Below are 21,421 nucleotides of genomic sequence, written 5' to 3'. Positions count from 1 at the left end.
TAACAAAACGGGGGCCCGTTTTTAAACAAAACGGGCCCCCGTTACCTTTCGGCTCGGGAGCCCGAAGCACAAACGGGCCCCCGTTTTTTGAAAACGGGCCCCCGTTTATAAGAGCGCATTTTCCAATGCGCAGACTTCCGTGAATTTGTGACTCATTACCTTGCACTTGCCCAGAGACAACACACAATTTATCGTGGCTCAGCAAATATGCCTACATCCACACTAAAAGCAGGGAATAACTTCTATTAATCAACTCTAATACATGGGCTGCACACAACCATTATATAATCATATTCAGATATGAAATGAACAATTGGGAGAACGTGAAGGGTCATGTGACCGTTGGACTTCACATTCCCAACAATCTCCCCTATGAAGGCCAACTGGCACAGCCATGCACTGGCATCCCTGCTTCCATTTTCAAAATTCACATTAAAACTAGCCTGCTAGATTTTAGCTTCATGAACTCTTGTTCACATACGCTTCGAATCAGCCTTTTCCAAATCAAAGCAGAGTTAAAAACTCTATCAGGCACAAACTCACCCATTATGCCAAAAACCGAAACACCACTTTGTCCTAGTTTAAAATACACTTCTTCATCACCATCACCTAAACTCCCCCGTAACAAAATATCTACCGATTCACAATTACTGGATTCTAATATCCAAACATAAAACTTAGACCTTACAAGGAACAAAACAATGGCATTATTTTCATCATCAAACAACTCCATCAGATTGTTATCACAAGTTCGAGTTCTCTCACCCTCAGGTTGTTCATTATCGACGTTGGCACTATCATCCACATCCATCCAATCAGGTTGGTGAATGCCAATGCATTCTGGTAGAGATAAAACATCTCCTCCTCCATTAGAATAAACATTAATAGATTCAATAACATTTTCATTCACTCCATGTGACTCCTAAAACCGCTTGGAGTGATGTCCATTGTCCTCTGCTCCTGTCAATGGTCGCTTTCGCTTCAAACCAGAAAACTGACTTTTATCATTTACTATGTCATCTAAATCCATAGGGTCATAGGCTTCTATGAAATTATCTGCACAAAGGTTGTCATCATTATGGGAGTGCCTCTTTATTTTCGCCAAGGCCATGCCATCTGCAGAGCTCTCCGAAGCCAAAATTTCTCCCAAGCCTCCTTGCCCTGCTGCCTCACTCCAATCTGCACCCTCCTCATCGTGGGAGTCAACATTAGATTCAACTTGGGTTTCCAATGGCATAAACTCTTCCTCCCACAATCTCTTGAGTTCATCCTCTTCAACAACAACCACTTTTTCAACATCTTTCAGCTTAGAAATTCCATTGTCTATACAGGGACTATCATGGCATTCAACCTTCACCACACGAATGCCAACAACTTCCCGACCATTAACGGTTTGGCCAATAAGTGCCAAGGCTGGCTCAAGGGGAGAGAAAATAAGAATCCCAACATCCTTTTCTTTCACTGGATTATCCTCTTCAACTGAGTTCCCCTCTTTCTTCCAGCCATCCCACCAATGTATGCGGCACTTGAAACATAGTTTTACATGGAACGTAAAACTGCCATAGAGGTTATAAATTCTACCTACTCCTTCTTCCTCCATCTCTGCTCAAGCCAACATGGCTCTGATACCAATTGTAAAGATTAGAAACAGCAGAGAAAACAATAACAGAAACAAAAAAGCAATAAGAAAAGACAACACACGATTTATCATGGTTCGGCAAATATGCCTACATCCACACTCAAAGCAGGGAATAACTTCTATTAACCAACTCTAATACATGGGCTGCACACAACCATTATATAATCATATTCAGATATGAAATGAACAGTTGGGAGAACGTGAAGGGTCATGTGACCATTGGACTTCACATTCCCAACAATTACACATGCATTCACCCAATTCCCTTTTATGGGTTGATATGACATCTAGGAAAAGCTTGTCATCTTTGGAGTTAAGGGACCATTTGAGAGTTGTATAAACACAAATAAAACTAGAATATTTGGAAAGATATTGCAGAGAAAACAAGACACCCACTAAAGCTTTTCTTGAATGGAGATCATAACTCTTAATAATAGAGGCTAGAATGCGATGGAGGCAAATCATTAGATAATTTGCAACCAGATCATAAACTATCGAAAAAGATTGTGTGAGGTCCAATGCATTTGAGATAAAAATACCAGCCACCTACGTAGGGTAAAGCAAATTGAGATAATAATTTAGAAGGTTTACCCCAATGACTACTATGATAGCACACTCAACACAGTGACATTAAAGGGAGAAGATTTTACTGAACATTACCCATGTATATTCCCCTCATTTTGGTACTTCTTCATCTGGGATGGGTAGATTAATGCACTTATTGATGGGGGAGATATCCATAATGTTGAGTATGAGAGAGCTAAAAAAAATGAGGTCAAGGACAAATGCTACTTTAACCAAAATCCCAAACTTATTGTAGGGAAATGTATTGGAAAGTGGAGAGGTTTCTTCCCTATATAGTGCCACATTCAAACTCATGTCATTGAACACAAGGTGAAAAGATATCATCACAAAAAAGGAGAATGTAGGCTTTATGTGAATAACCTCAAGGACAACAACACATGCTTGAGTGGTCGAAGGAATTGAAGGATGGGGTTATCATTGTAGCATATTAGGTAATGGATGTGCTAATGGTCATCAAAATCAAGAATTACCCCACTTGAAAATTGTTGGAGGTGGATGGAGTAGGACAAAGAAATTTACCAAATGCATACACACAGAAAATTAATTGCATAGACATAAATTATAATTAAAAATAATATTTACACAGACAATTATATGCTGCAACACCAAACCATATTTTATTGATTGCCTTATATAAAACTCATTTTTTACATCTCTTTTTTATAGAGGAATATAGAAAATTCTAGAAAGAGTGAACTTAAAGAGATCTGGAAAAATCCTACACCAACCTAGATATGAGTAGAATATGATGGTTTGGATCTATTCCCAAAAAATTAGCCTATTTTGTTAGGAACATGGTGGTGGTCACTCTGGTCCTTTGAATTTATCATTGTCAAAAGGTGAACTTTTTCATCTTTGAGAGTCTTGTCAACCCTCCTGAATGCAACTTTATACCTATTCCTACACATCGTGAAAAGGGGAAATTATTGGGAATAGGGGTTTGCCTTAGGTCAAACTTGAGTTTTGGAATTTACCATGAAATTGAATTGAAAATGTAAATGAAGTACTATAGTAAAATACTTTCCTTTTTCAGCAAAATACTAAAAATGAACGAAAATATAATGATGTACCTTTAATGAAGTTTAATTTGTCTTCACAAGGAATTAGGGTTCCATGTAGATAGTCTTCATAAAACATTGAACATGAAAGTCATCTCCAATGCTTGAATCTTGACTATACTTTTACTCTAATGCTTGATAGAAGATTGATTGCTTTCTCATTTGAATTTGCTAGAGTGTAATTGAGATCTTTAATTTTTCGGATTAGGAGTGTTAGGTTTGGAATGAGAGGGCTAGACTTGCTTTATACTTTCTGGTTGATTTTTTTAATTTAATTTCCAGCATAGGCTAACATGGGATCTAGGTCCCCGCCCAAAGTAAGTGATCGTTACGAGACCCCAAAATGGGCCCTTTTTGAGAGGACCATGACATTTATTTAGAACCATGGCACCTAGTGCCATGGTTCTAGAAATCAGGGCTCCATGATCACAAGGAGTCAGAAAAGATGGTGAAAAGTTATGTTAGATAGGTGGTCTGAGTAGAATCAATGCTTCAGTCAGGCCTTAAAGGATGAACACCAAAGTGATTCCTAAGTGAGGACAAAATTGTAGGTGAGTACAATTTAGGCCACTACAATATTATTTTTGATGCTTAATTAAAAGTAAAAAAATAGATCATTCATGTGTATATTAGGAGCATTTAATGAAATTGTATGCTTAGTTTGTTATCCTCTTGTGTTTTATTGTGGTACTTTAGGTCCCTACTTTGATCCTAATCTCATTTACTTTTTAATGTTAACATCCTCTTGAGTTATATTGTGGTGCTTTGGGTTCCTACTTTGGTTCAAGCATTCCTTAACTCAAACTTACACCATATCTTTATACCACTACTCAACAAAGAAATAATATAGTAATACAAGGAAATAGAATAATCTACACCATATATTTATTAGGAAATTTTAGCAAAATATTACATAACCTTCAACAAATTCAACAAAAAAGTATGTTGTGGAAAACCCCATAAGAACAAACAAGACTACAATAGGAGTTCACATATATCTTGGAAAACTCATGTTGATTTTTTAAATCTCTTATATATTCTTTCTTCATTTAAAATTATAGAAACTAATTCAATAGTCTACCATATATATGTTAAATATATCTTAAACTTCTAATTACCAAAATAGCTAATATTTAATTGTTGTTCCCATATTCATCAACCAAAAAAGTAGAGTAGTTTAATTAAAAAAAAAAAGAAAGTAAATGACAATCTATTATATTAACAAAAATTGTCATAAAAAAATTGAATAGTGCATTAGTAACTAGTTCTTAACATAGGTAAATCAATAATATAAGAGATTATGTAATAACCACTTTAGTTAAAGATTATAAATTATAAAATTAAGATAATTATGATGATCGACCTCCATAAAAAATGATGTTTAAAACAATCTCCCCATGCTTATATGAGAGATATCAGGGTCATTTCTCTCATTTCTAATGTGTGTTACACCACCGATGAACACGAAAACATTATTTATTTTATTTATTAGATGGACTTAGACAAATGTAGAAGTACAAGCATGAGATTATAAAAAATGGATATCAAAACTATATTTTCCATAAAAAAATGGAATTCGCGAGTAATAGTAATTAATTTTATTCTTTTCTTATATAGATATATATTCTATTTTTTTACATGTATAACATATGTAGATAGATAGACATAGATCTATACATATAGATCTATGTCTACGTGCATAAACTCTTTTCATACTGGGATTTCATTCTTTTTTTTTTTTGCACTCAATGAGAATCTTGTATTTCATAAAAATCAGGTGCAATATAGTCTTTGCGTAAAGTTGGATTGGGTGGCCTTTACGCAAAGACTATATTGCACCTGATTTTTATGAAATACAAGATTCTCATTGAGTGCAAAAAAAAAAGAGAATGAAATCCCAGTATGAAAAGAGTTTATGCACGTAGACATAGATCTATATGTATAGATCTATGTCTATCTATCTACATAGGTTATACATGTAAAAAAATAGAATATATATCTATATAAAAAAAGAATAAAATTAATTACTATTACTCGCGAATTCCATTTTTTTATGGAAAATATAGTTTTGATATCCATTTTTTATAATCTCATGCTTGTACTTCTACATTTGTCTAAGTCCATCTAATAAATAAAATAAATAATGTTTTCGTGTTCATCGGTGGTGTAACACACATTAGAAATGAGAGAAATGACCTTGATATCTCTCATATAAGCATGGGGAGATTTGAAATGATTTTAGAAATCATTTTTGGGATCTCCTGTAAAAATAAATCAATATTAGCTGTGGCTCACATCCACAAATAACATTCAAAATAATATGAATTTGAATCAATTTGGATCTTTATTTCACAAAATTATCTATATGTTGATATTTTCAATTACTAGAATTTCAACTTATTATTTTCTGACCAAAGTGGTTGGACCCAAGTCTTCTAAATTTTTCTGACGCCGTAGAGGGTGGGCCTACCAATCTCAAGTCCTTATTGTTATCCCATTTCTATGGAAATATCTCTGGTCTAGATATCAGTTTCTTTTTTTTTTCACAAATCTTTTTTATATCTTGGTGTTTCTCACCACCTACCTTTGCTTTATTTTTGGTATATAAGACATTAACTTCATACTTTTTTCCTTTGCCTCCCCGCTGTTGGACCCCAATGGCTAATATATGAACTGGGGTACACAGTTTTCACTGATTGTGCATGCTCTCACTCTTGTACATGGGGGATGGGACTTAATCATCTTACTGCAAGATTTGTAAACTGTTGGATCTCACCCATATGACTATCTAGTTTTTTGATCAGAATGAAGGAATCCCATTCACTTCTATTTTTCCCTCTTTTTAGTTATTAGTAGAAATAAAAAGAGGGAAAAATGAATCTCATATTCCAATGAATCACACGTAGAGATATAGATAACACACATAAAGCTAAAGGAATTTCGTAACTAATAGCTTGAGCAGCAGCTCGGAGACCACCTGAAAAAGAATATTTATTATTTGATCCATATCCTGCTATACGCAGTCCAAGGGGAGCAATACTTGAAATTGCAATCCAAAAAAAAATGCCTATACTAAGATCCATTAAAATAATGTGGTGACCAAAGGGAATTACTAAATAGCCTAAAAAAATAGGTATGACCACTACCGCCGGTCCAATACTAAATAACCAAATATCCCCCCTAGATGGAATAATATCCTCTTTTAGCAGTAGTTTTATTCCATCCATCAAGGCTTGAATAATTCCCAAAGGACCGGCGTATTCAGGTCCAATGCGTTGTTGTATTCCCGCAGATATTTTTCTTTCGAGCCATACAATAACTAATAATCCTATTGTAATTCCCAATAGAAGGATAATTATGTTGATTAGAATCCATATAAGACTAGAAATTTCTCTTGAAAATCCCAATCGAGAAAATAAATTAATAGCTTGTTCTTTGAGATCTGCTAAACTCACATCATGAGGGAAATTTAATAAATATTGTAATCGTGTGACCTAGTCGAAAAGGCCGCCCATTCTTAGAAAGTGAAGAAATAATGATTATTTTGTAATTAGTGAAATAAATGTCACCACCTCTATCCATTATTTAGTAAGTTGGCACCTAAATTTGGCTTGTACCAAAAGGCACTGCTAAAAACATGTTAGATTGTAGATGGATAGGGATTTCATCCTTGCTTTGTGAGGGCTTTGCCACATTAGGAACAAGGCTTTCCTTCTCTTCCTTGCATATGCACACATTTAGATACATGGTCTTGTCAAACAATATGAATAAATTGGACATAGCCCTATATTTAATGGAGTCAAAGAGGAGGATTTTTAGTTTAAAATTGTCGGACTCACCTTTGTCTTGCCACTAACCCTTTGATATCATAGCTTAATGATTTATTTTAAATAGTGACCATAGTTTTGTTGTTGATGGCTGATAAAAATGATGTGGGTATTGTAACATTAACCCTTTGCAATTTAGGGATAGACAATAGGGGCTCGCCCATGCATCATGACTCAACTCATGTATTTGCATATCAGAAAAATTACAGTTGATTTTATAATGTGTGGCACTAGAATTTTTCTCTTTCTCTCTGTAAAATTTTACCCATAGCTGAAAATTTAACAAAATGTGCTTCTATTAAAATCATTTTGGAATTCACATGTTGAGTGCAATCTTGATTAGCTAACCAATCAGCTATCCTATTCCCTTTTCTCTAAGTATGAGCTATCTGAAAAGAGTCAAGATGGTCTAGACTATCCCAAACATTTTGGAGTATGTGTGCAATTTCCAGGTTGATAGCTATTATCTATTTACATGCATGGATGATTAGTGGGAATCTCCTTCAATAATGTGTTTCTTAATGGCCATGTCCCTAGCCAGTGTAATGCCTCATACAAGTGCAAGAGCCTTTTCAAAGTGTTCATTCCAGGGGGGATACTAGAGGTTATTCCTTTCATGATGTGCCTTCTATAGTCTCTGATAACACAACCACATCCCGGTAAGCCTCAGTTACGAAGCTCCATCAAAGTTCATCTTGTGTAAGTCTTTAGCAGGAGGGATCCAAGAAATTTTGTTTCGATCTATCTTCTCATCACTATTGTCTTTAGGAACATTTTCGTAAGAGACTTTGAGGTATTCCCAAAGCTTAACTAAATGAGTGTCTTATGAAATAAACTATTGTGAAAAATTCAAAAATAATTTAAAATTGTCATGTGAAATTTTAAGAAATAAGAAATTAAGATGCTCAATTAACAAAAATTCTGAATTTCAATACACTTAAAAGATTTAGGTTATCTCTTGATAAAAAAGTCGCCTTGGTTGTTAGGTCTCCTACAATGAAAAGTTTGTTGACTAGGGATGTACATTTGAGGGGAAAGGCATTCATTTCCACATGAATCGAATTGTGTGTGGAATCCAGATAAAGCAAATGACCACTTCCAAAAAGTAGGAATATTTTGGTAGCTTACGTCACAAAAAACCCAACACAATGCATGCATGTTTCTTTTGAAATTGGATTCGTTTCTTGAAAGTGGGTACCGACTCTGTTTTACAGTTATGGTTAAAGATGTTATAAAATCACCAACCTGACAAATATTTTTACAAAGATAAGGAAGAATAACAAAGATGACAAATATTTTTACAAGAATTGGGCCACCATCCCACTCGATATTTTTATATATCCTTTATAATTATAATCAATCAATTAATATGTATAGTTAGGTACCAAACTGTTCAACTAATATTCTAAGTGAGCTTTCGACAATGGACGTGTAAATTTTTATTGGACAAACATTTTTTTTTTAAATTACCAAATTCGTTTTCCTTTTTATATTCACAAACTTGCCAAATATTCATTTAAAAAAAATAGATGCTTTAAATTTTTGTTCAATACGTCACACTACATTCACATGCATTTCCTTGAAAGAACGTCTTTTCAAACAAGTTAAATAGACCAAAAATTAAGAGATCCTTTTTCCTTGGATAGCCATCTCTATATTCTTAAACCTGCTCAATAGCGGATAGACATGAAATGGTTGGTTGAACAGACATTCATTCTTTATTATTCTTTTTCGAGAATGAAATTTTTGGTTTGACAATTGCATTGGGTATTTTAGCATGCATTTGCTGACACAGCTTCTGCTCAAACAAATTAAATAGACCTCAATTGCCGGATTCATTTTCCCCCAGATAGTTATTCGTATATTCATTTTTATATCTGAATTTGAATCTTTCCCCATTAAAAAAAAGCTTTGAAAACCTAATGCTACCATTTGGAAGTCAGAAGTATAATTATGTTGGGTTTGCTGTTCAACTGAAACGCCATTTAGAATTCATTATAATACCATATCTATTCGGAATCCTAACTCATTGACTGTATATTATATATATTACTCGCATTCATTGATTGCAACGCCGCTGGTAAAAAAATGACGATCAGACATTGGAATTCAATTCTTAAATGTCTGGCATGCTAAAAACTGATGTGCAAATAGCTGTTCAAGGAAAAAAATATAATTTTATAATGTGGCGCCTACATGTATTTGTTTGCACAGCATGTTTAATGATTCGAATATAATGTATGTAGAAGTTTTGAAAATTAATATGCGGATAGGTATTCCAGGAAAAATAATCTCTGAAGAGTTACTTAGTTTTTGTTTGAACAGGTATTAAATTTTTAGTTTATGTAAAATTAGTTGGTTTAATTTGATTAGGTACTTCTTTTTAAAATATGTTTATTTTGTTTGAGTAGGTATTCTTTCATTTCTTTTGGTTGGACAGATTTTTTTATTTGACCAGAAATTAAAAATATAAATGATTGTATTTTTTGGTTTGAATATATATTTTGTTTAGGAAATACATATAAATTAATCTATTTATTTTTGTTTGAATAGACACTTTTTTTAAGAGGTACATTTAAAAATCAGTGTACTTTTAATTGATTATGCTTTTGTTTGAATAGATTGGGTTTCTAATGAAATCACGTGAAATCTATGTGACACTACCTATTGAAATTCTTTCATCTCTTTGGAATTCTTTCATCTTGATGATGAATCAGGGAGTGTGATTCGAAACCTTGATGGGAAAAAAATACAAGCAATCGAATCCAAACGTTGATGGGAAAAAAATATACACAATTGAATCCAGAAAAAAATACCCACAATCGAATCCACAAAATTTCAAAAGAACTTTGAATTGTGTTCAATTACAAGAGTAATAAATTAACCAAAAAAAAAATCAATTTTAAATTTCAATTTTTTAATATTTATAATCAAAATGTTCATCTTGAATAAACATTGACTTTATAACAGTAATAAATTAACATCAAAAAATAATTGAAATTTAAATTTCAACTTATTAATATTTATTATGAAATGTTCATCTTCAATAAACATTAACTAAAAGTAAACATGTTGTAGTGATTGCAAGAATGTATTAACTAAAAGAAATTATTTTACAATAAACATTAACTAAAAGTAAACAAGTTGTAGTGATTGCAAGAATGTATTAATTAGAAGAAATTATTTTACTATCTAAGTTAAGAGATGAAAAAAGATGAAATAAATTCATATATATGTTTGTATTCACATTTCTTTATGTATGTATGTGAAGTGAAGATAATTACATATTGGTCTTTGAAATTAGGCTCACATTAAAATACTATAGTCAATTTAGAACACTCAAATAATATGGAATTAAGATAGACTTGGAAAATAATTGTTAGGAATGCCAAAGAAAGATTAGGTAGTTGTACATTAATTTGCACAAATGAGGATAAATGTTCATTTATATACTTATTTTGGAAATAAAATAAATTTCTTTTCACATGATAGTACAAAAAATATTAGAAAAATGAAATTATTGTATAGTTATAGAAAAAAATAAATTTATATCAATCCGTAATAAAAATGACATGAAATCATATTAAAAGAAAATAACCTTCTCAATAATTATTGAATAAAAGCAATGACAAAAACATCATACATCTTAAATCATAGTACCACTGAATCAAATTGAAAACATCACTCTAAGGAATACTTGAATTATTTTGAGTCTTTTGTAACTTATTTTGAATTTTAAACAATTACGGTACATACATATTCTTAATTTGAAATGGAAATTAGATGACAAAGTCCAATCTTTATTTTTATGGGATAATGTTCCAACTTATGAATCAACAACTCCTTCAAAACACCTTCTTTCTGACGGTCGCATCAAATGAAGGTGGGCCCAATCGAATGGCATTTACATAGTTGACAGGGCTGTGAGCTGAGATTCCAGGTAATACAATCCCCACGCATCTGAATACCATTCCAAACCACCCTTCTTTGAAATCTTTTCCCTCTGTATGCCCAATTATAATGCTCTGTATAAGTTCCCATATTGCGTTTATGGAATTTGGAATGAAATATAAAGCTGAAAAATTTCTGTTGGGTTCTTCCTTCAGTGTCTGTCAAGGCATAAAAATGGAAATTAGTTGGTCTGTGAATACAAACATAAGGAAAAGAGACTGACGAGTGAAAACGTAAGAACCATATAATGATTTAAATTTTCATCTTCTCTAAGCTTTCTTAGTTTTCAGAAAGCGTTCTATGTATATATATATATAGAAAATTGGGGAAAATTAGAAAAATCACCTTCTGTTCGTAGCAGCTATTGTAGTAGATGCATGCTCCAAAATGCTTGAACATAAACTCTTTATTATCGAATGGCAACCTGGGAACCATGTCATTGCAGTACACTACTCTAAAGTACCTTGGCTCAGGTTGGTTGATGTTTTTATTCATATAATTTCCCATCTGTTCATCACCAACTCTTGGTTGCCCAAAAGTATAAACTGCTAGCATCTTTTCCAGGAGCTTCTTCCGGTTATGCAGAAGTAGTATTGCAGGAAACAGTACTGCAAGAGCACCACCCAAACTGTGCCCCGTGACAATAAACTTGGCATCCTTGTGTTCTTCCAGCAATTCTTCTAGTCTAGCTCTAATGGCATAGTAAGCCAGAGGCTTTTCGTGGTCTTTTGGGACGTTGTCTGGCCACCCATTGATTGTATTGGGTTTTAGATGAAATTGGGTAACTTGTTTGTTGGAACGATTTGCTAAGCCCATTGCTTCAAGAAATCCAAGATGAATTCTCCCAATTGGCTCCACTTTGTACAATGAGATGTCAAAATCAGTACTCCAATCGATTGCATCGAATGGTTCTGTGCCTCTGAATGCAATCACCACCAGTTTTGCATTCACTGGCTTATCACAGAATATGAAGGCTTCAGTGGATTTCTTTTTCAAGTATTCTGCAGACCAATAAACTCAAATTACTTCGATGAACACAAAATGGAAGACAAAAATATGTTAATAGTTCTATTGAAAAGATTTATTCCCCATCATTGAGAGATTTAGAAGAGATAAATCTAAATGAACAAAGCAGGAAAAGGACCAATAGTCAACTCTTACGATTCCAGCAGTTGAAGAACTCCACGAAATGCATCTGAATTTAAGATTTCAAGTTAAAAATTTATTCACAAGATCTGCACAAAGACCTACATCAATAATCATAGAATTAAAAAAAAAGTAGGAGTATGAAACGCTTGGAATTTGTAAGTACCTTCCAACGCTTGGTGACCACATTCCTGATAACAGGTTCGTTTTCATATGCTATTTTGGAAGCCATCATAGAGATATCCGCACAATATCTGCTTCCTGATTCGATTATCTTTTCGGTAGCATAGTTTAAATCTAGACGGCTATCCAAGTGTCCAGTGAAACTGATGAAACTTTCTGAATCCCTCTTGGCCTTTATCACATGATCCCCTGATCAAACGAGTCCTTCAGAAACCAAAAGGAGAGAAAGAAACAAAATACACAACAAACAAACTATTGTTTACGATCATAACCACTGCAATAAAGAGATTCTAAACTGAATACACTGTGGACAGGCCATTCAAAAATAGAAAACAACCTGTATTATAAACAAAAGGAAATATAAAACAAGATCTAAACTAAACCTGTTAGATTCCTGTAAATTATTCCTGTGAATCCTCCATTGTTTGATAATAGATTCAAAATGAACTCAATGAAAGATCCAATACAGGCCATGGGTTTAGCCACAGAATGTAAAATCTTAATTATAAGGATGGTAATCTTGATAATCCATGGATTTTGAGGAAAGGAATCCTCAAGGTATTCTTTGAATCCATTCTCATTCCCTGCGATGAAAAGAGAAAGGAGGATTCGTATGGTTCCTGCATTCTCCGGATGCAAAATGAGGTGTTCGTTAGGCATCTTGGTGGCTCTGAAAAACTTGGTATGAAATGGCTATTCAGGATTAGTTGGGTATATAATGTGCATAGTATTTGACTACTTCTCTCTTGGCGTGCAGTCGCCTTCGTTATTATGTTTTCTATAGTTAAAATGTTTATTGACTAGCTATTTTTTAGAGGGCGGAGACAACGTGTTATCTGCAGTGAGTTCATTTCCACGTCGATGGTCTGATTTTCTGTTAAAAAAAATTCAATGGTGAAGTCTCGTGGGAGGGGGAGTAATTTTTATTTATTTATTGTTTTTCTAGATTTTTTTCTTAATTGTAAAAAGAAAACAAAAATTACACGAAATTTAGCTGAACAGGTAATCAGAAGAAACAAGAAGTTCTTTGAGAACAGTGAAAACAATTAGCTAAGAAAAGTAATAAGCCAACAATGGTGCCACTCATAAATATCAATACATTGTGAAGGAATAAGAACTTGGAAAATAATGTTTGTTACAATCATGACCTCTGAAAACTCAGAGCCTTATACCTTATAGCTTCATGATTCAAAGTGATTTTGTAGAACTGCAGCATGACAAGTAAAATGCCAGTAAAATGCCAGCATAAAAGGTAACCAACTAAAAAATACAGCCCTACTGATCTGTGACTAGGAACTTGTAAGAACCTGACAATGCTTCCACAAAATACAGTCTATCATAGGTGACAAAAAGGTAATATAACACCTTAACTTGAAGCAATGTCCCCTTATTCAAAAGAATCCATATAAAGAAACTCATAGTCCAGAAGTCTCAATTCAATCCATTGGTCAGCCTGCTAGCATTGAGCGATCACCAGACTTGCTGGGTCCTCCATTGCTCTCAGTAAATGTATGCAGCTGTAAAAGTAGATTGTGAACTTTCTCATTAAATAAAATGTTAGACTGGGTTGTTTGCAAGTTGACCATATGCAGAGACAAAGTAGCACATATCGTTTGGATTTCTAATTGAGGGGAAGAATGAAATTAGAAAGACAGCTAGACACCGAAATTTCCAAAAAAGTCTGATAATCACTTGTCTGCAAGTGTGGGATACAATGTCAAAGGACACATATGCACCAAGAAGAGCTGGTTTCCAAGAATAAGGTTGAGGGAATAAGGCAGGAAAGGAGGTGAATAACAAAGTTCATAAACTACGAGCATGGGCACAAAACCAAAAAGCATGCTTGATGGACTCCTTTCTGGCACAAAAGGGGCAAGTAGGAAAAGGGGAAACAAGCTTAAGGCAACTAACAATAGGTAATTTAACATGAAGGATTCTTCATGCAACGAGTTGAGATTGAGCATTAGCTTTGGAATTCTAGATTTGGAGGCTCAACTTGTTCCACTTAACCCAGGAAAAGGTGCAATACCACTTCCTATTAAGACGGCGTGGGATGGAGATAGGGGGAAGGAGTTGCTTGTATATGGTTCATGTGGGGGAAAAACAAATGCTACGAGTATTAGAAAATCTCTTTTTTCTAGAATTGAGATTATAAAATATACATATTTTTAATAAGAAAATGTTAAAATATTATTGAATTTAAAAAATTATAATATTTTTTTATTATACTACAATGTTATGATAATGTGGTTATAAAAGGTCACATTACAATTTTAATTTTATTATATTAACTATTATTTCTTATTTTTTATTATTTTTAAGTATATATAATATTTATTATTAATATAAAAACTGAACAACCATTCAAACAATATTCACACAATCTAGGGCCACAATACTTCATTTACCATACAGTTCGGTGACCAAAACACTAGCTTCCCAATTTCTATAGTGGAGACAACAGTAAACAGTTGCAAGACAAAGAAAATTTGACCAAGTTCTGCTATGTACAGATCTGATCTATGTTTGGCCCGGTATAAATTTGAAAGGAACGATGAAATAAAAATTCAGATTTATTAAGAAACCCTAGTGCAGAATCTTGGCCGAGCACACTCAAAAGCGGCGAATTTGCTTCAGGAAAAGAAAACCTATATTATATCGGATCTGCTATGGTTAGATCGAATTGCCTATAGGCAATACTGGTGGAAGCCTACAGAAACAAATGCAGTTCGTATCCAGAGAGTGCAGAGATCAAGAATTATACTTTGGTACAGCAACATGCTATAGAGCAGATCAAGGCATTATCTTATATACAGTCATCTTCAACTTGATAGTAATTCACATTGTAGCCAACTATAATTTCAGACACAGCATATCTTTATCTTTATCTAAATAGTCGTCGTTCATAATTGTTATCGCTGCACTAGGAGGGGATAGAGTTCTCTTATCTGTTATCAATAGATGTTCACAGCCGCTGCATTTGTCAGAGCTAGGGTTTATCAAAAACATCGTTGAATAGTCAGAAAGGAGCCGAAGAGGGTAATAATTGTAGAAGTTAAAGAGGGCAGATCGCTTGTGGCAACAAATCTGTTCCAGATCTGTCAAAAATCGCAAAAATAAATATGAGATCACGACAGATTGTCGCTATTTTGAAGACGCTAAGCTTGCAAAAGGAGAATTAGCTGTTCTTCCAAACAATGTGCGGACTCCATAAATAGCTGCAGAGAGTGTTTTGAATCCAGAGGACGATCAGGAGTGTTAGAGCTTTTTTATTCAATCCTTCTCTTTCAGGTTCAGTAGAAATTTAATACAGTGATCGGACATGGCTGATAGAGGACATTTGGGTTCATGGGCAGATGTGGGCTGGGAAGACCTGCCTCATGTTCTATAGTGGGTCTACATGAATGATAGATGGAAGGACATGGCGATACAGGTAAACCGGAGCGAAAATAACAAGGTTTTTCAGCTAGCTTCAAAATACTTTCAAGGCTTCTTTGGGAACAGACGTAGTGTGGCATGGAAGCAGAATAACAATGGAAGGAGATTCACTCCAGGGTGTTTTAATAATGGTGTGAATCAAGGGAATTTTGAGAAGCAATTCAAAGGTATTTTGAGGAAATGGTCTTTGGATCTGGGCAATGAGCGAACGTTTGCTAGGGTTGTTGGCTTGGCAAATAAGGAGACTACGGCTAGGGTTTCTCTTTCTTCACAACAAGTAGGAAATAAGGTAAATGTGAACCTCAAGGAAGCTAGTCCGGAAAAGGTAAGTAAGATACCTTCTAATCCTATCCTGCCGGGGGTTTCTTCATCACAGGTTTGGGCTCCTATCCCTTGTATCGATCTTTTAGGTTCCTATGTCGATAAGAAAGCAAATTGTTTGCATATGAATGCTATTTCTGGAGAAATTTGGGGTGATCAAATTATTTTGTTAAAGATTTATCATAAATTGCAGAAAAGATGGGGGGATATGCATTATTTTCAATTATTGTCTGCGAATGCTTTTATTATTGTCTTTGATTCTCCTTCTTTCAGAGATGAGGTATTAAGAGCTTCGCATCATTTGTTTGGAAAACATTTAATTTCAATCACGGCTTGGAAACCTTTTTTTGTTCCTTCTTGGTCTAGTTCGAAACTTATTCCTTTCTAGTTTGGTTTACCTAAAATTCCTTTTGAATTTATGGATCTAGATGTTCTTGAGAAAATTGGAAATACTATTGGAACTTTTTTAACATCTAAAATGGACTTTGTGGAGGGGGAGGTTCTGGTAAAAATTTGTGTTCTTATTAACCCTAACAATGTTTGTCCCCGTACTTGTAATATCAAGTCTCATGATGGTATTTGGCACCAGTCAATTGAGAAATTAGACACAGTGCTTCTTAAGTCTCCTCTACTTTTGGATGCTCCGTTACTTATGGATTTTAAGAAAAACCAGCAGGTTGTTGGCTATGTCCCTAAATCCCTTAATAAAGATAGTTTGTCGGCGAGACCTTTGGTTGAAGGATGTAAAAATGTCTCTTCGCATAAATTGGTAGAAATGGGTCACATTAATCTTGAAAATAATCCATTGTGTCGTAGTTTTGGGAAACCAAATGATCACACTTTGGGTTCAGTCTCACTTTCATCTTTACTGAAGACATTTTCTAATAGTGGGGGTACAGTGGATGGTAATCCCCTAATGAATGGAGTAGATCATCCATTGATGATAGATTGCCCTAAGATGCCAAATAATCACACAAAGGGTAAGGACAAGAATTTGTCTTCATGCCCTCAAAAGGAGGTTTTGGATTCTTCAAAGAATGTGAATTTAGATAAAAATGTAGTGGTTGATGTGGAAACTATTAAACAGGTACCTGCCATAGGTTTTCCTAATGATGCTTCTTTAGTTCAGAAAATTAAGAATTTGGTGTCTAATAATTCCCCTCTGAATGTTGAAATTAATATGGCTAATGAATCTTCCTTAGGGACTAGTAATCCATCAAAGGTTGTCCCTATTATTATGCCAGATGAGAATTTGGTTCAGCAAGTAAATGATATTTTTAACAATCATGCACATCAAATGGATGAGGGTATTACTGATAGAGTTGTTTGTTCAATTGAGAATGATTTGGGGGGTATAAACTTGACCCTTCCAATTTCTGCATCTGCTAATCCTTTTGCAGATTTGGCTACAACAGAGTTGGGTTTTGAAGATAATCCATTTATCCTGGCTTCTCCAAAGTCATGCAAGAGTTTACCAATTGTCCAAACAACTCCGGTTTTTTCACCATCGGTGGTTTCTCCTAGGAGAGGTAGGCCTCCAAATAATCTTAAGACTTAAATGGAAATTGATGCTAGAATTCAAAAGACTTTGTCCCTTTCTCCTGATGGTGGGCAAGGGAGGCATTTGGTCTCTCTTGTTAGGCCTAAGAAAACATGCCTAACTCTTGTAAGTGTAAAAAGAAGAGGAGTAAAAGATTTGTGACTAGTCCTCCTGTGACAAGATCAGGGGCTGTGAAACATAATTTGCAAGGTTGCTTTGGGGAAAGAAAAAATTCTCTGATTAATGTTAGGGGCTTAAATGCCCCTAACAAGAGATGCTTAATTAAGTCCCAGATGGACTTAATTAAGTGTGATATTTTTATGTTGCAAGAAACAAAGTTGTCAAAGGAGTCTACTGATTTGGTTTTTTCATCTTGGAGAAGGTGGAATTTTCTTTCTTCTCTAGCTTGTGCTGCTTCAGGAGGTTTGGCACTGCTTTGGAATAATTATAATATTGAGGTACAATTAGTGGCATCTGCTACAAATTGGATGTTGGCTTTAGTTATAAGCAAGATTTCAAAGGTTAAATTTTGGCTTTTTAACATTTATGCTCCATCAAGAATTCAAGGGAAGAGTAAGTTATGGGGTGAATTAAAGAGGATTTCTTATCCCTTAAAACATGGTTCCTTTATTATCTTCGGGGGTGATTTTAATGCTATCACTGATTTAGATGAGAAAAGAGGAGGTGTTTTCCCTAATAAAAGGATTATGGATGACTTTGGGGATTTCATTTATGATATGAGCCTTTTTATTGTAAGTCTCAGAATGGAGTTTTCACATGGACAAACATGAGAAGGGATTTTTCTCAGATTGCTACGAGATTAGATCAGTTTTTGTTATCTGAGAATTGGATTGATTCAGATTTTGAATTCTTTTCCTCTATTCTACCGGGCTTGGGTTCTGATCATTTTCCAATTTCCCTTTCAGTTATTGAGGATAGGGTTTCTTTTAAGTCTCCATTTAAATTTGAGCCCATGTGGTTTAGGGATTCTTCTTTTTTGCCTCTGCTTATGAAATGGTGGAAATCTGCTCCTTTTTGTTCTGGGTCCCGCATGTTTCAGATTGCTAAGAACTTAAGATATTTGAAATTGAATATTAAGGAATGGAATATCTTTCATTTTAAGAACATTTTTCAGGAGAAACAAAGGATTCAAGATATGATTGAGTTTCTTAATACTCATGTTCTTCAACATGGTACGGTGCCACAAGTTTTTGATGAATTGAAGTCACTAAAATTACAACTTGAGGAGGTGTTAGCTAGAGAGGAAATCTATTGGAGATAGAAATCTAGAGAGTTATGACTTTCAGATGGTGAGAGGAACACAAAATTTTTTCATTCTTCAACTAAGATTAAAAGATCTAAGAATAGGATATCGTGTATTCAGTGTCAGAATGGAAATTTATTGACAGAGCTAGAGGACATTGCTTCAGAGGTAGTTAGGTTTTTTAAGTCATTATTATCTTCGGAAAATGGAAATATCAGCAATGATATTATATCTAATATTCCTCCTTTAGTATCTTTGGAAGACAATAAGATGTTGATGTCTCCCTTTACCTTAGAAGAAGTTAAGAGTGTTGTCTTTGCCATGAATCCGGATAAAGCTTTGGGACCAGATGGTTTTACTCTTTTATTTTTTCAGAAATGTTGGGATTTTGTGGGAAATGATGTTTTATTGGCTGTTGAGGAAGCTAGAAGAAATAGGTCTATTTTAAAAGAACTTAATACCACAATGATTGCAATTATTCCTAAAAAAGAGGATACTAAGACTTTTGCTGACTTCCACCCCATTACTTTATGTAACACTCTGTATAAGATATTTATGAAGGCAATTTCCCTTAGGTTGGCAAAAATTCTACCTAGGATCATTTCATTGGAGCAAGGTGGTTTTGTTCCCAGAAGGGAGACGACAGAGGGTGCAATTGTAGCACATGAGGTGCTTCATTCTATTTCCACCCAAAGAATCTCGACCATGATACTTAAACTAGACATGATGAAGGCTTATGATAGAGTAGAGTGGGGGGCTTTATGTGTTGTTCTTGAGAAATTAGGTTTTTCAAAGGCCTGGGTCAAATGGATTTGTGCATGTATTTCTTCTGCAAGATTCTTAGTTTTAATTAATGATTCTCCTTGTGGTTTTTTCACTTCCTCTAGGGGTTTGAGACAAGGAAACCCCCTTTCTCCCTTTTTGTTTACTCTCCTAGCTGAAACCTTTAGTTGGGCTATTAGGGTTGCTAAAGTGGGGGGGATTTGGAAAGGTATAAGGATTCATAATATTCCCCAAAGTATTTCTCATTGTCTCTTTGCAGATGATACTCTGTTATTTAGACATGCTTCATTAGTTGAGGCAAAAGTGATTAAAGGAATAATACAGAATTATGCATCATTTTCTGGTAAGAAAGTGAATGGTGATAAATCAAAGATTTTTTTCCTTAATACATCACAACTAGTTCAGCATAGGTTACAATCCTTTTGGGGATTTGAGACTGGAAATCTTCCATGTACTTACCTTGGGATTCCTTTCTTTGTTAAATAGGATAAGATTGGTTTTTGGGATAAGATTATTTCGGTCATTTCTAAGAGAATTCTCTCATGGAATCATAGATGGTTAACTTTGGCGGGTAAAATTGTTCTCATCAAGTCTATTTTGAATGTTGTTCCCATATATCTCATGTCTATTATGAAGTCTCCAAAAGTAGCTATTGTTAGTTTACAGGATACTCTTAGAGATTTTCTTTGGAACAATAATAAAGATGGCAAGAAGAAACTCCCTTTAGCTGCATGGGATAAGGTATGTTTTCCTAAGGAACTTGGGGGAATAGGAATTCGAAGTCTGGAGAATCAAAATTCAGCCTTAGGTGCTAAGTTGGTTTGGAAATTACATGATAAGCCTAGCTCCTTATGGGCACAGATTATGTCTACCAAATATTTAAATAATGGACTGAGAGAGTACATTTTTAAAGTCTCTAATTTGCCTTCGGGTTCTGCTATTTGGAATTTCCTTTGTAAATGTAGATCAGTTATTTTGCCTCATCTCTCATGGATTGTTCATAATGGTAGAAAGGTCAGATTTTGGGATGAAGTATGCAACGGACACACACCTTTGGTGAATATTAGGGATTGGTCTCCTCTGATCACTGTTCTTTTCTCCCTTTGGGGTGTTTTTGTAGCAGATTATTTTGAAATTGTGACTAGTGGACCCCTTAAGCTAGCTAGATGGAAGTCGATTGATTTCTTAGATGTTGATCAAAGCATGAAATTAGATTTTGGGGGATAGAATTGTATTTTTTTCTGATTCTGAGGATGAACTTATTTGGACAAAGAATATTTTTGGTAAGTACACTGTTAAAGATGGTTACAACTCTCTTATGGTTGCTAAAGATTTATCATCTTGGCCTTACAAGTTGTTTTGGCATTCGGCTTGTCTTCCTAAAGCTGGAGCCTTTGCTTGGTTGGCAGTCCAGGATAGAGTCCTTACAGGTATGAGACTAGATAGGCTTGGTATTACTATTGTTTTCCCTTGTGTCCTTTGTAACAAAAATTTGGAATCTTCTTCACACCTGTTCCTACATTGTGATCATTCTTATGAATGTTGGCAGTGGTTGTTTGAGAAGTTAAATATATCCTTTGTTATTGGTAAGGATCTCATTTCCCATTTTAGATCTTGGCCCTTTATGTTTGCCTCATCTTTTTATGCATGCCTTTGGATCATATCTCCATCTATTGTGATTTGGAA

The 21,421-nt window shown here is 34.4% G+C and overlaps 1 protein-coding gene across 1 annotated transcript; it reads right to left on the bottom strand.

Annotated features, from left to right (window-relative positions):
- Positions 1-922: 922 nt before the first annotated feature.
- On the bottom strand, positions 923-13,049 carry LOC131050013 (triacylglycerol lipase OBL1-like). The gene is made up of 6 exons (XM_059218662.1): positions 12,773-13,049; positions 12,373-12,578; positions 12,222-12,255; positions 11,406-12,061; positions 10,964-11,218; positions 923-1,351 (listed from the first exon to the last, which is right to left on the bottom strand). Exons 1-6 carry the CDS (start codon positions 13,047-13,049, stop codon positions 923-925), a joined length of 1,857 nt encoding a protein of 618 aa, XP_059074645.1.
- Between the last annotated feature and the right edge of the window lie 8,372 nt (positions 13,050-21,421).

This window comes from Cryptomeria japonica, chromosome 4, assembly GCF_030272615.1.
Source record: "Cryptomeria japonica chromosome 4, Sugi_1.0, whole genome shotgun sequence".
Classification (NCBI taxonomy): Eukaryota; Viridiplantae; Streptophyta; class Pinopsida; order Cupressales; family Cupressaceae; genus Cryptomeria; species Cryptomeria japonica.
This window is presented reverse-complemented; position numbering and strand designations above follow the sequence as displayed.